The 14,188-nt window shown below is 31.5% G+C and overlaps 1 protein-coding gene across 1 annotated transcript; it reads right to left on the reverse strand.

Annotated features, from left to right (window-relative positions):
* Positions 1-10,340: 10,340 nt before the first annotated feature.
* On the reverse strand, positions 10,341-13,603 carry LOC133805330 (G-type lectin S-receptor-like serine/threonine-protein kinase At1g34300). Its single transcript, XM_062243486.1, has one exon. The coding sequence runs from the start codon at positions 13,310-13,312 to the stop codon at positions 10,799-10,801; it is 2,514 nt and encodes an 837-aa protein (XP_062099470.1). The 5' UTR covers positions 13,313-13,603; the 3' UTR covers positions 10,341-10,798.
* Between the last annotated feature and the right edge of the window lie 585 nt (positions 13,604-14,188).

Here is a 14,188-nt window from a genome sequence, read left to right on the forward strand (position 1 = left end):
TGGAGAAAATTATGTGAACTTTGCATATCATTTATTAGATGTATAAATATAATTTTTTTGAACAATGCTATAAGTGGGGGTGAACATTTGACCCGCAAACCCGACCCAACCAACTCGAATTTTTGCAAAACCTGTCAAATTCGGGTGAAATTCAATCTGATCTTGACATGGTTCGGGTTCAGATTTTGAAATTAAGGGCACACGGGTTCGGGTCCGAACCCGAACATAATTAAAAAAATAATAATTTTCGAAAAAATTTATACATTTTTAAAAAAAATTACCGAGACCCAATTTGTAAAAAATCAACATTACCAAACTAATAACAAAGTTAAAAAAAACATGTGAAAAGTAAAAAAAATTCAAAAAGTGTAAAAAAATTGTATTTTTGAAATGTTTTTATCAAGACCCATTTTCGGCCCAAAGCCCATTTTTGGACCAATCCCACCCAAAACCCAACCAAACTCGACCCGACCAAACTTGAAACCCGAAAATTTTGGACCGGGTTCGGTACCACTTTCCTCTATCCGAAACCCGCAAAATCCGAACTCGATGCACCCAAAACCCAACCCGTGTGCACCGCTAGCTATAAGACATCCTAGATGTCAAATAGGACGTGTCATATCACTATTGATGTAATTAAGTATTAAGTTTCACTTATTTTAATTTTAAATTAATTTAAATGAAATGCCTCACCCGAAATTACCTTGCATCGATAGCAGTATAGGGTGTTGGGCACCCTAAAATACTCTTAAGCATTTCTTATATTTTTCACATTTACTTATAAAATTTTGAATATATATAAATTAAAAGGAAATATACATAGGAAAAGTCAGCATTTTCGTAGACTTTGATTTCAGGGTACCATATGCCAAAGAGTAGTGCTAAGAAAATTTGCCTTCCCACCCTATTTTGCATTGTCTTGTTATATTATTTGACACAGATTTTTATTGATTATTTATATCTTTTTAAAATATAAATTACTTGCACAGTGTCTTTGTCGAGCATTTACACGAGAGAGTACTACAGAGAATAAAAAACAAAGTTCCCTTTAGATTTTTTTTTATCAGAAAGAAGCCTTGGAAGTTGTTTATAAGAAATATTTCTTAAATGAAATTCTCACAATTTTTAAACAATTAGAAAATAACTTTATCTATATGAAGTGTAGTGTGTGTCTATCTCATCGAGAATGGTGTGTCTTAATGATTGTAGTGTTTATGCATCCAAAATATATATCAAAATATTAGGTATAGTGTTGTGGCAGTTTGACCTAGCCAATCACATTTATTAAAACTGGGACCCATTGTTTTAAAAAACAGTGACACGTCATTGTGTGTAATGTTTGGGTGCACATATCATTTCTAATTTTTTATTTGGGTAGGTAACCATTTGGTATCCTGTATTTTTGTAAAGTATCATTTTGGTACCCTGTGTTTACAAAATACTCATTTGGTACCTGTATTTTGAAATCGTACATATTTGGTACACTGCATTTTAAAATCGTACATATTTAGTACTCTAAACTCAAATTTAATTAATAAAATTTTATCAATTTAATTAAATTACTCTTAATTATACGAGTTACAAATTATATATAACTGCTGACAATTTAGTTATATTGACAAAATTTTATCAATTAGGATATCAAATATCTATGTTTTCAAAATACAGGGTACCATATGAGCATTATTGAAAACAAAAGGTATCAGAACGATACTTTGCAAAAACAAAGGATACCAAATGAGTAAATTCATTTTTTTATTTTTATTAACTTTTGTTTTATTTTGTATATTAAAAATATTTTAATACATACTTTAAATTAATGGTATTTTTATCGTATTGAAAATTATTTTGACAAAAAACAAGTTGAGGGAACTATTTTGATTTGTTCTAAAATGATATTTTTTTAAAATAGATGATCTAAACATAAATAAAGGCAAAACATGAGATCTAAAATGGGAAATATTAAAGAAAAATATTAAACCCATATTGATTTTTATTTAAAATCACCATAAATTTGTATATCTATATATATATTCAAATGTGTAATTATAAAATATATACATGAAAATATTATAAATTATTGTACTTTTTAATATTTTTATGTATAAAATGTGTAAATGTAATTTGTATTTATTAATAATTATGGTACAAAGTAAGAATAAATTTGTACTACTTAGACTAATAAGGTATGAACTATTTAGCAATGCTAGTACATACGTAGGCAACAAGGGCATTCGATGTCATTTAAATAAATTTCTACTTTTTTAAAAAATATATATATTTATATATGAAAACCGTGATCACTTGTCAATCATAAGAGAAAAACGATATTTTAAGGCTAGGTTTGAAAGGAAAATGAGGTCAAATCTATTCCCTTGGCAAAATGAATTGTGGTTGGGAGAGCATAGGTAGTAATTACAATCTCACTTGATATAAGCAAGTCAAAATAGGAAATTGCATTTTATATGGAATCATTAATATAGTTTGCATAAATATGGCTTTTTTTTTTTAAGAAAGTTAATCTATAACTTTTTTTTTTTAGAATTTTTATTTTTATGAGTTTAGTTTCCTATATTTTTTTTATAAAAGTTTGTTTATGCTATAGTTTTACTCTCATTCAAGTTTTATTAATTTGGAAGAGTATATTTGTATTTTGATTATTTTTTTAGTTTATTTGATTTTTTATATTAATTTTATATAACTATTTTTAAATTAAATTTTTCTTTGCTTGTTTTGCAAATTTTTTATTTTTTTTTGTAACATAAATTGTGTTTATTATTATTTTATTTATTATAAACAATTTTTCCCTTTTTTTTAGATTATATGTTTTTCTTTTTCTTTCAAAACATATGTAAGGTAACCAAGATACTTGATTGATTTTTCACAGTTATGTAAAAAAAAACCTAAAGATAGATTAAATAACATATATCAGGAGAGGTAACCAATTACTTGTTTGATTTTTACAGTTATGTAAAAAAAAAGTCCTAGAGCTGGTTAAATAACATGTATAAGGAGGGGTAACCAGTTATCTTGAGAGGAGTAACCTTCTGTCATAAGAGGGGTAACTAGTTACCATAAAAAGGGTGACGAGTCACTCATATTAGAAATGAAAAATAAACATCACATTTGAAGAAAAAAGACGAAGAACACTTCATTAAAAAATGAAGAAGAAGTAAGTATGATTTTAGTAACATAGGTAACCAATTACCATGAAAAACTCATAAATATACACACATGAGAACGTGAAGGTAACCAGTTACCCCCGAAAATATACACACAAAGAACTTGAAGGTAACTGGTTACCACAGACCTAAAGATAGAAAAAAAAAAAAACACATCTGACCACGAACCACCCTCCTCCCTCGCCTCCAACCACCACCAAAACCCCCATTCTCTGCGTGCAGAACCCCGTCGCAACCCCAGTCATCCTCGTCGTTTTGCGCAGCTCTAAGCACCACAGATCACACTCAGCCTAGGCACCACCCTTCTCCCTCGCCTCCGACCACCACCAGCACTTCCCTCGCCTCAACCTAGACCCGTCGTTTTGGATTTGGGGGTTCGCGAACGGAATCGCGCTGAGATAAGCGGATTGGGACTGGGTTCGTCGATGGCGCGACTGGGTGTTCTGGGCTAGCTTTCGCAGAGGTGCGTGCCTAAGGTGAATCGTAGGTGGTGAGGGTGGGTGGCCAGAGATGATGGTGGAGATGGTGAGGTATGCGAGTGAAAGACAAGGGAGGTGGCGGCTAGGGCAAAAGGAAATAGAAGAGAGATGGGAGAGAGAGACCCGTGCGGCTGGGTTTGGAGAGAGAAATGGTTTGTGTGGCTAGGGTTTGAGAGAGAGAACAATGGAATGCTAATTTACAATAGTACCCCTGTTTGGCGTTTGGCTGATGTGTTTTGATTTTAAATTTATCTTCCATATTTTAGTTAGCTAGTAATTATGTTCCCCATACTTTTTTTTTTCTTTAATAAAATTTCCCATAGATATTAGGAAAGTATAATTCTCATATTTTTGCATAGTAATGGCATAAAATCCATATTTTTTTTTAAAATTCCCAAGTTAAAATGACTCCAAATTGAGCCTCGAAGCCCACAATGCAGCACATGCAAAGAACTTGGGTTGTGTGTGGACCAAGTTCATCTAAGCACACATGGATCAAGCCCAACAGGCTGAAGATTGCTCCATTCTTGGTGGAGCCTTAAATTACTTGATTCAGAACATCTGTTCCTCGATAGTATCCGTCCATACTTTAATTTATGGAATAAATATAAAAAAAGGGTTATGATAAACCTAGAAAAAAAATGGAAACTACGACACGAATATGAATCTTTAACGAACGAAATCAAGAATGTTTATTATTTCGACATAAGAAAGGGTTGTGGAAAATTCCTTTTCTTGTGTCAAAGACTAGGAATACAAAAAATTCCTTTTCGAATTAGATATTCCTCCAAAATAGGAGGAATGCCCCTTCACTAGTCCTCTCACTAGAGTGGGTAACACACTCAAAGAGCCTATAAATACCCAATTTTAGGCCACTATACATGCATCAAATAGTTATTACTCTCAAGCTATTATACTTACCATTTCTCAAATATTCAGAGCTTTCTCTAACTTATACTTTCGGTCACCTAAACTAGCCTCTTGCCACCATTGATAGGTTTTAGTTATTTATTTCTTTTTACTTTCTTTGATTACATTGGTCTATATACTAACTTGAACGTCGGAGTCCTCTTGGCCAACAACACCTCGATGCTCTTAAACTTTTATGGTCATTTTTTGTAGGTTGTTATTGCTCACCAAACGATTCACAACTCTAAACTATTTGTGCTATCATATTCTATATTAAACATATATACATATATATTATTATTATACTTTATATATTTTATTAAGGTAAATAACCCTTTGGTACCCTGTATTTTATCGAATTACAGACTTTGTACCCTATATTTTTAATAATGCTTATCTGGTACTATGTCATTTGAAATCGTACATATATGATACCCTATACTCAAATTTGATCGATAAAATTTTATCAATATGACCAAACTACCATCAGTTATATGTAATAATTAAACTTGAATTTGAAATCTATATAATTGAGGACAATTTGATCATATTGATACAATTTGATTGATCAAATTAGAGTTCAGGGTATCACATGAGCATGAGCATTACATGGTACAACATGAGCATTATTGAAAACATAGGGTACCAAGTTTATATTTTTGATAAAACATAGGGTACCAAATAAGTATTTACCATTTTTAACATTATGTATTGAATTGTACATTATTATTACAATAAATATATAAATGATTGAAATTGTGTACCTCATTTATTTGATAAATGGAGAATAATTTTTTAAATAACAAATTTGAATTTTTCTAAAAAATAAATAATTAAATTTACAAAGTGAAGGCTTTTCTTTTGTCAGGTAAAAAAAAATGAAGGTTTAAATATAAATTTATTGAAAAAAGTAATTTAAAATACAATGAATGTATAAGTTTACCATGGTGTTCTTAAGAGGAAGGAAATAACTTTTTAAACAAAGTAAGATTTGTTCAAGTCTTTGTTGATCTTCTTTTGTTATTTAGTTGTAATTTGTGTTTTGAATTTGTAACACAAAATTATGTTCTTGTAATAGCTAGGGTCTTTGGTGGATGATTGAGTTTTCCATAGTGCTCTTAATAGGGATGAAATAACTTTTTAAACAAGGCGAGACTTGTTCAAGCCTTTATTGATCTTGTTCAATTCTTTTGCTTATATTTTGTGTTTTGAATTGGTAAACTTATCCTTTCTTTTTAGGGATGTCAATTTAATCGGCGGGGTAGGGTCCCCGTGGGGACCCGCCCCATTACCGCGAGGGACATGACCCTCATCTCGAAATTGTCCCGTTTACACTGTAATTTTATTCTAATTTATTTTTTTAATATAAATATTATTAAAAATATATATTTCCTAATAATATAATTTATTATTTTTTAAATTATTTTATATTAAAAGTATTAATTATTTTAATTTATTTTATCAATTTTAGAAAAAAATTAAATATTTTTATTAAACGGGTACCTGATGATGATGATGGCCCCGACCCCATACCTGACTTATTTACATCCCTACTTCCCTACTTCTTGTGTAATTATAGTGATTTATTTGTAATTTAGTGTTCGTTGAAACTCCACATCCCACTTCTTTGTGTGCAATATTTCCACCATTTTTTTTTTGTTCTTTCTCATGTAGTAGTATTAGTCAAGGGGCAAAAGAGTAATTTGAGAGTGCAATAGAAGAAAGTGTCAAAAGATGAAGCGTGGCTGCGCCAACTTAAAACTTGAGAAGTGTCAATTTCATTCCCATCCCACTGCACACCACCAGCACCAAGTCCAACTATCATCCTTGCCTTGGAGGGTAAAAGAGAGAAAACGACATTAAACTAATAATAGTAATAAGGGGCATTATAGTAATTCCCTAAATTTATATTAAGATATCTTATTTCTTATTAAAAATTAATATTATATAATATATATTTTTTAATTTATGCTGATTTTTTATGTTTCTTCTATTTTACATTCCAAAAAAATTTGAATGAAATATATACTTAGTTATTTGGACAAAAAAATTAAAACAAAACACATATATTACATTATTTTTTAAAAATTATGAAGATAAGATTAAAAAAAAGATTGAAATTAACACGAAAAAAATGTCAAAAAATTGAGAAAAAGTGTTAAGAATAAATTACAAATAATTTAATTTGATTGTTTTTTTTTTATAAATGAAGTGTTTATATATATATATATTTTAAGAAGTAAATATCATTATCTTAATAATAAATTTCAAATAATAATAATAACAATAATAATAATCACAATTGTTGCCATTTGGGACCACAATAATGAAAATTCAAAACACTCATTTCTAATAATGAAATTGATTTCACAACATGGTCTTAAGTCTTAACGCGTGCCTATGTGTTGAAGTTGATATAAGAATATGACATTTTTGCAAATTAACTCAAATGTGAAATCATTTTTATTTTAAAAAGTAGCACTCCACATCTGATTATACTAATATTTTTAACATATTAAGTGCTTTTATCCCCACATTTTATTTCTTACATTTATGAATTATTATTTTTGAATTAAACAACAAAAATATTTTTATTGTGCCCTACAAAAATATATATATATATATGAGATTATTTCAGTGCAACTATTTTTGTGTTTCGGCACCTAAATAATTTTTTGTTCTAATTTTTTATGACGATATATATTGTAGTCATTTAAGATATCATGTAAATTTTCAAAAAATTTGGAATAATTTGCAGTAATATAAACAAGATTCAAACAACTGAATTTTACACATGTATACAAAAAAATAGACACGCGTGCAACAATGTTTAAATTTTGTTTTGGCATTGTAAATTATTCCAACTTTATTGAAAATTTTCAGGATGTCTTAAATGACTATAATGTACACTATCGTATAAAAAAAAGTTGGGATAACAAATATTTAAGTGTCAAAAGAAGTCACTTGGCTGAACCGATATAATAAAAAAAGTAACTGCACCAAAATAGCTCCCTATATATATTGAGTAATGATATGTGCACCCAAAATATGTACCTAAACATTACGTGTCACTGCTTTTTAAAACAGTGGGTTCCAGTTTTAATAAATTTGATTAGTTAGGCTAAAGAGTCACGTTACTGTGTATAATGTTTGTGTTTATATTACAGTGAGAAGCATAGTACTCACAAACTTTGTTTTGGGTGGTAATGTGAAATGAAGTGAGTAACGTTGTCCAATTTAGAAACTAATCCCATTAATTTATATATATAAAAAAAAGAATTTTATACGCGTTTTACTAAGTGACACCAATAAAAATATGAAAAAATTAGTACACAACGACATAAAATATAAGCAATTTTGTATACTTAGGACAATTAGGAAGCCTAAGTTGCCATTGGTTTATCTTGATAAGTTATCTTGTATCAAATATTGAGATACTCTTTATATATTTTTGACAAAGGGTTACTCTTTATTTAGTAACAAGAGTAATAATTTGGACACTTTCAATTTACATATTTTAATCACACACTATAATATCCATTTAATCTCAACTATATAATTAAAGATGATGTATGAATTTTTTTAATTATTTGTCAAGTAAATATGGTTATAACATTGGGAGAGTTTAGAGTAAGGTATGACTTTTTACCTTATCGGTAGGGTACCATCCTATTTTAGACACGTAAATCAATTATGACATTTTTTTATGACAGTGTCTATTATGATCATATATTCATAGTATGCCTTCTGCAAATTTTTGAGAAATTCTGGATAATTTACTAGGAGTGTGCACGATTTGGTTTGGTGCGGTTTAAAAGAATTTTGAAATTAAACCGCTTATGCGGTTTTTTCAAAATGAAAAACCAAACCAAACTATTAAAATAAAAAAACCAAACCAAATCATAAATAAACGGTTTGGTGCGGTTTGGTTCAGTTATAACCATATAACTAAATTATTAAAATTTGAAACTTTTTTTATTATAAAATAATTAACTAAACAATTGGATTGAAATAATAATAATAGTTTTAGCTTTTCTTTTAAGACCATAAAAGTCTATAAGAATTTTATTGTCCTTGTTGTTGCAAGTGTAAGTATTTTGAATTATTTTATAGAACTAGAAAAAAAAAATGTTTACTTTCTAAACAATATAAGACTTGTGCATATATTAAATATTCTTAACAATTAAATTGTTTGGTTTGAATGATTTGGTAGACTTTATATTCAAAACCTCGCACCCTTATTTCTAAAAAATATATTTTTTTACAAAAAATCACGGTTCGATCTGGTTTTATTAGTTTTGAAAAATTAGAAACCGTGACCAAACTATTAAAGTTGAGCGGTTCTGTTAAACCAAACCATCGTAAACAGTTTCATTGGTTACGGTTTTCGACGGCTTGTGTGGTGCAATTTGAACACCCCATAATTTATGGTACCGAAATCAAAGTTCAAATATGTCATTTTACACACATATACAAAAATAAACACGCATGCAATAAACAGTTTGAATCATGATTTTAACACCGTAAATTATCCGAAATTTCCCCAAAATTTGCAGGAGACTTACTATGACTATAATAAACACCATTATAAGAAAAACATGAGTCATAATTAATTTATGTGCCTAAAATAATGTCGTGTCTTATTGGTAAGGTAAAAATAACCACCTTATTATAGATTTTTCCATAAAAAAAGTTATTTACTAATTTACCTTTTTATTTTATTCTATATTTTACTTGGACTTAACTATTAAATATAGGAAAATTCATAAAAATACATTAACATTCAAAAAATATATGAAAAATACAGTAGCCTACAAAAATACGGAATTTTTATGAAAAACACGGAAGAACAAAAGTGTAAATACGGAGTAGCAGTTAAATACAATTTTTTTTGTTAACAGTTTTTACAAATTCGTAAACATATGTTTGAGATTCGTAAAAAAAATATTTTTGTAAACAACATTTACAAATATATAACAAAGTTTTACAAATTTGTAAACAAGTTTTATATTTTTGTAAACAACATTTATAAAATAATTATTTGCTATTTTTTTATTTTTGTAACAAAGGTTTACAGAACTAATTTTAATATTTATAAAAATAAGTTGTGAATTAAGTTAACATATTTGTAACCAAAATATATAAAACTAAGTTTGTAACTAAAAGATACAATTTTGTTTTTGTAACTAATATATACAAAAATATTAAATTGCATTAAACAAGTATCATATATATTTTTTAAATTGTAACTACTAATAAAGACAATTATATTTTTTAAATATATAATAATTTATATAAGCATAAATATTTATTTAATATCAATAATTATATTCATTTTAAATATTTATAAGTAAAATAAATAAATTTATAATTATTATTATTAACATACAAAAAGTATAGATGAACTAAAATTAGTAACGGGAAAAAGATTAAAGAAAAAATAACAAAAGTGTAAATAATGGAAAAAGAAGAGTGAGATATTATTATATATGTATAAATATATATTTATTTATTTAGCAGTTATAAATGGCAGGTTAGCAAACAAAATTTATCTAGTTACATGTATTATATAAATATATATATAGACATCTATTTACATATAGATAATAAAATACAACATAAAATTATTTGAAAAAACATTACTTCACTTTCTAAATTTAAACCCCATTATTTTTTTCTCCAAAACAAATAGTTTTGGCTGAAAATTAAGCAGCATTGGAATGTAATTTTAAACAACTAAAACTTTTGTGTCCCAATTACTCACAAGACAAAAATGAAATATTTGAAAACTTATCCTATACCATATCTCAATCTTCATTTCAGCCTAAATATAAAGTTAACAGCCAAAAAGACAGTAACTGAATTGAAGATAACAAGGTTATGGACCTCTTAACCTTTAGTGAATCAATTGTGCTAAGGAGACAGAAAGCTATAAATAATCTCTCTTATATCTCACAATCATAGGAACAAACTTATATGCATTTTAAACTATACACTTGATGCAATGTTCTTATATTCCAAGCTGCCTACAAGCAAATTTTTTTCACAAAATTTCCATTTTTTGTCAAACTAGGTTACCCCGTCTGCCTAACCAATCAGAAAACTATAACAATTGCTATGCAAGTACTCAATAGAACCGGCCGCTTGGGACTCGGAGAAGGTGGCATTTGAAGATAGTGCAGCCTCTGCTTGTAGACAAACAAAAACACAAGGGTACGCGGATGTGCTTCACTTTTGATCTGAATGTAAAAGGATCGACGGCGCCTTTTCAGATAAAGGCGTCCCTGTAGTTTGGAAGGATGAAAATGAAGAGTGCGCTGGTGCTGCAGATGTTGCAGCAGTTGATAGAGCACTGGCATTGCTGCTTGCATTTCCGGAAATAGACACTTCTGGGGCTGCCTTTGGAGCTGGGGGTCTCTCAATTTCCGTGATACCTTCAAGCATCTGAACCACTTTTCCCATCATTGGCCTATGAGATGGTTGCTCTTGGATGCACCAGAAGCACACCTGAACTGCTCTCTTAACTTGATCCATATCAACATCTTGGTCAACAACAAGCCTTTTGTCAACAATATTCTGAATGTTACCATTCAGAAACTCCTCATAAGCCCAAACAGAGAACCTTTTATGATTTGTTTCTGCAGACACTTCAAAGTTTCTTTTACCACTCACTATTTCCAATAGAACCATTCCATACGAATAAACATCGGATTTTGAAGTTACTGGGAGATTTGCAAGCCATTCTGGTGCCAAATAGCCTCTTGTACCTCTTACACTCTTCAGAGTTCTGTACCGATGATCCTTCGGGTTAACCAGCTTTGCAAGGCCAAAGTCTGAAACTTTGGCACAATAGTTTTCATTTAAAAGAATGTTCTCTGGCTTTATATCACAATGCACAATGCAGTCTCGACACTCCTCATGGAGATAAGTGATTCCTCTTGCAGTGCCAAGAGCAATGTTGAAACGATACTCCCAGTTTAACAATCTTCCTGAATTTTTTTCTGTATTAAAAAGGAATGAATCAAGTGATCCATTTTTCATGAACTCGTATACTAACAGCCTGTGACGCCCTTCAGAGCAAAAACCGATCAGCCTCACCAGATTCAAATGGTGGGTGCTACTAATAGTAGCAACTTCCATCCTGAACTGTTTCTCACCTTGCTCGATCCCCTCAAGCTGCTTAACAGCAGCCACTGTTTTGTTCGAAAGAACAGCTCGATAAACCGCCCCAAATCCTCCGGCTCCAAGCTTCTCCTTGAATCCCTTTGTCGCACGCTGCAGCTCCTTGTATGAGAACTGAACTGGTGCACCAGAAGCATACTCAAGAAGGGCGTAGTGAGCAGACAATCCACCAAAGTTGGGCCTGTTTCTACAGAACCACCACCACAAACCACCCTCTAATGCCATCAAACCGAAAAGGGTAGCCACAACCGCAACAGCAACTATCCAAGGACGAATCTTCCACTCCTTACTGTTGCCAACATTCTGTGAAGAAGGCAGAGGGTTTGGACTCACTGGACCGCAGACCTTGATATAGGAGCTACTAGCCATAGCTGGGCTTGAATATCCGCTGAGAAAACCTGGTGTCTTGTAGAAACAAAGCCCTGTGCCATCAGATAATGAAGTTGAAGCATCACACGAACCACTCACAAGACAATTCAGTCTACAAGCTGATATACCAACGAAGAAAACCTGGGCTTGATACTCAGGAGGGTAAGTCAAGAACCGGGTATGCTCCAAATCCAACATGGTAGCATTCCCCGGACAATCATCAATCTCCACTTTTCTCTTACACCCTTTTCTACTATCTTTAGGATCAACTAGTTCAAAATTCTGAGATGGGCACCCACAAACTGGCAAAGAATCATTATAACTACAAATTCCCATGTCTCCACAGTAGCCAAAAACTTGGCACTGGTCAGTAACAGCTGCCCATCTCTCAGTTTTAGTCCCACTACCCCTAGCAGAGCTATAAATCCTCAAATTCCCATCACTATCTAATTTCAGAAACCTCAATATATCACTACCTTCAGCATAGTCACTACTATAAGCAACAATGGCAGCCGTAGGCAAATTTCGATCCGAGATGGAAAGAATTCCAATGGGCTGTAACCCCAGTACAGGTGAACTCAAATTGGTGCTGATCGAAGAATTCAAGCCTTGGGTCCAGTACTCTATACTATTGTTCCACCTAAGAGTAAGGTTTCCAATCTCAGTGATATTAAATGAATAAAGCCCAGATCGCAAAAACTTATTGAGACCGATGTTCTGAGTAGGAACCATGGAGTCCGTCGGATGATCGAAGGAGGACCAAACCGTGGCAGACCGATTTTTCAGAACCAAATTTCCATCGTCCCCAACGTCAAGAGAAGACACACCGAGGCCGCCGGTGCCGGAACTCCAGACGGCGGCACCGGAACCGTTGACGAGTCTGAGGTTGCCAGTTGACTCGAAGTGAAGAGCGCCACCAGAGTCGACGGCGGTGTTGCTTACTCCACCAGCAGACCAGATAGAGACGCCGCCGGCGTAGGCCACGGCGGCGATGAAAGTCGGCGGCGAAGTGGGTGGATCAGCGGGAAGAAAGCCGAGAGAGTAGGTGCTGTTTGGGGAAGCCCAAGTCTGATTTGGGTTATTAGCGTAGAGAGATGTGCCTGGGTTTATGGTGGCGGCTTTAATGGTAGAGACAAGAACCAGAAGAAGAAAAAGTGAGAGTAGGAGCTGAGGCTGAGGTTGAGAAGCCATTTTTGCGATCTGGGTTAGGCTTATTTGGTTGTGAAAATGAGTAGAGCAGTCTCAGGGGGTTATCTATGGTGCTCTGTAACACCGCAAACTGCGGGAAGAAGAAGACTTTGACTTCAAAATGGTGAATGATCAGATAGATTTATACACCGAATTTCAAACCATCTATGGCGAGTAGTTCACGCCATCCGATCATAGCCACTATGATATTGGCATATTGCAACAATTTTCTTTTGGTTTCTTCTAGGTTATGCTACTCTCCCTTCTTCTCTTTCCATTGGAGCACCATTGGACCTTATCAATATTTGACTTTTGACCAATTCTTCTACATAATAACACCAACAATGACCACTTCTTATACTAATATAATAATTGTTATTATTATACCATATTCTTAGAATGAAAACGAAATTTGTTAATGTTAATTGAGTTAATTATTGTTTTTTTTTTGGTATTATATGTTAATAAATGTTTCATTATTAGATATTACAGTTACACTTCAATTTTTTTTGGTGAACTAAGTAAGTAAGCATTTGGTGATTTTTTTTAAAAAAAAAACAAACCTCACTTACACTTTTTTTTTTTTTTGACAAAACTTACACCTTCCATTTTAAAACTAAGGGTAAATGGCAATTGGGGTCTCCAACAATTTTTTTTTTTTTTTAGCAATTAGGTCCCCAATTTTTATTTTTTTTGGCTCACATAGGTCTTCAATGTTATAGACTCGGAATCACATTCTTGAATTCATAGAACGCTTTACACCAAATATAAATACGTTATTTATTGCTATAACCATAACCGTCATTTAATCCTCTATCGATGATTTACTAATGCAACAGGTGCAAATTACCGTTTTACCGCTCATTGGTATTTTATCCT

This window comes from Humulus lupulus, chromosome X, assembly GCF_963169125.1.
Source record: "Humulus lupulus chromosome X, drHumLupu1.1, whole genome shotgun sequence".
In the NCBI taxonomy this organism is placed as follows: Eukaryota; Viridiplantae; Streptophyta; class Magnoliopsida; order Rosales; family Cannabaceae; genus Humulus; species Humulus lupulus.

Excerpts from the sequence above, each read along its gene's own strand:
- LOC133805330 (XM_062243486.1), bottom strand. The coding sequence starts at position 13,312 with ATGGCTTCTCAACCTCAGCCTCAGCTCCTACTCTCACTTTTTCTTCTT.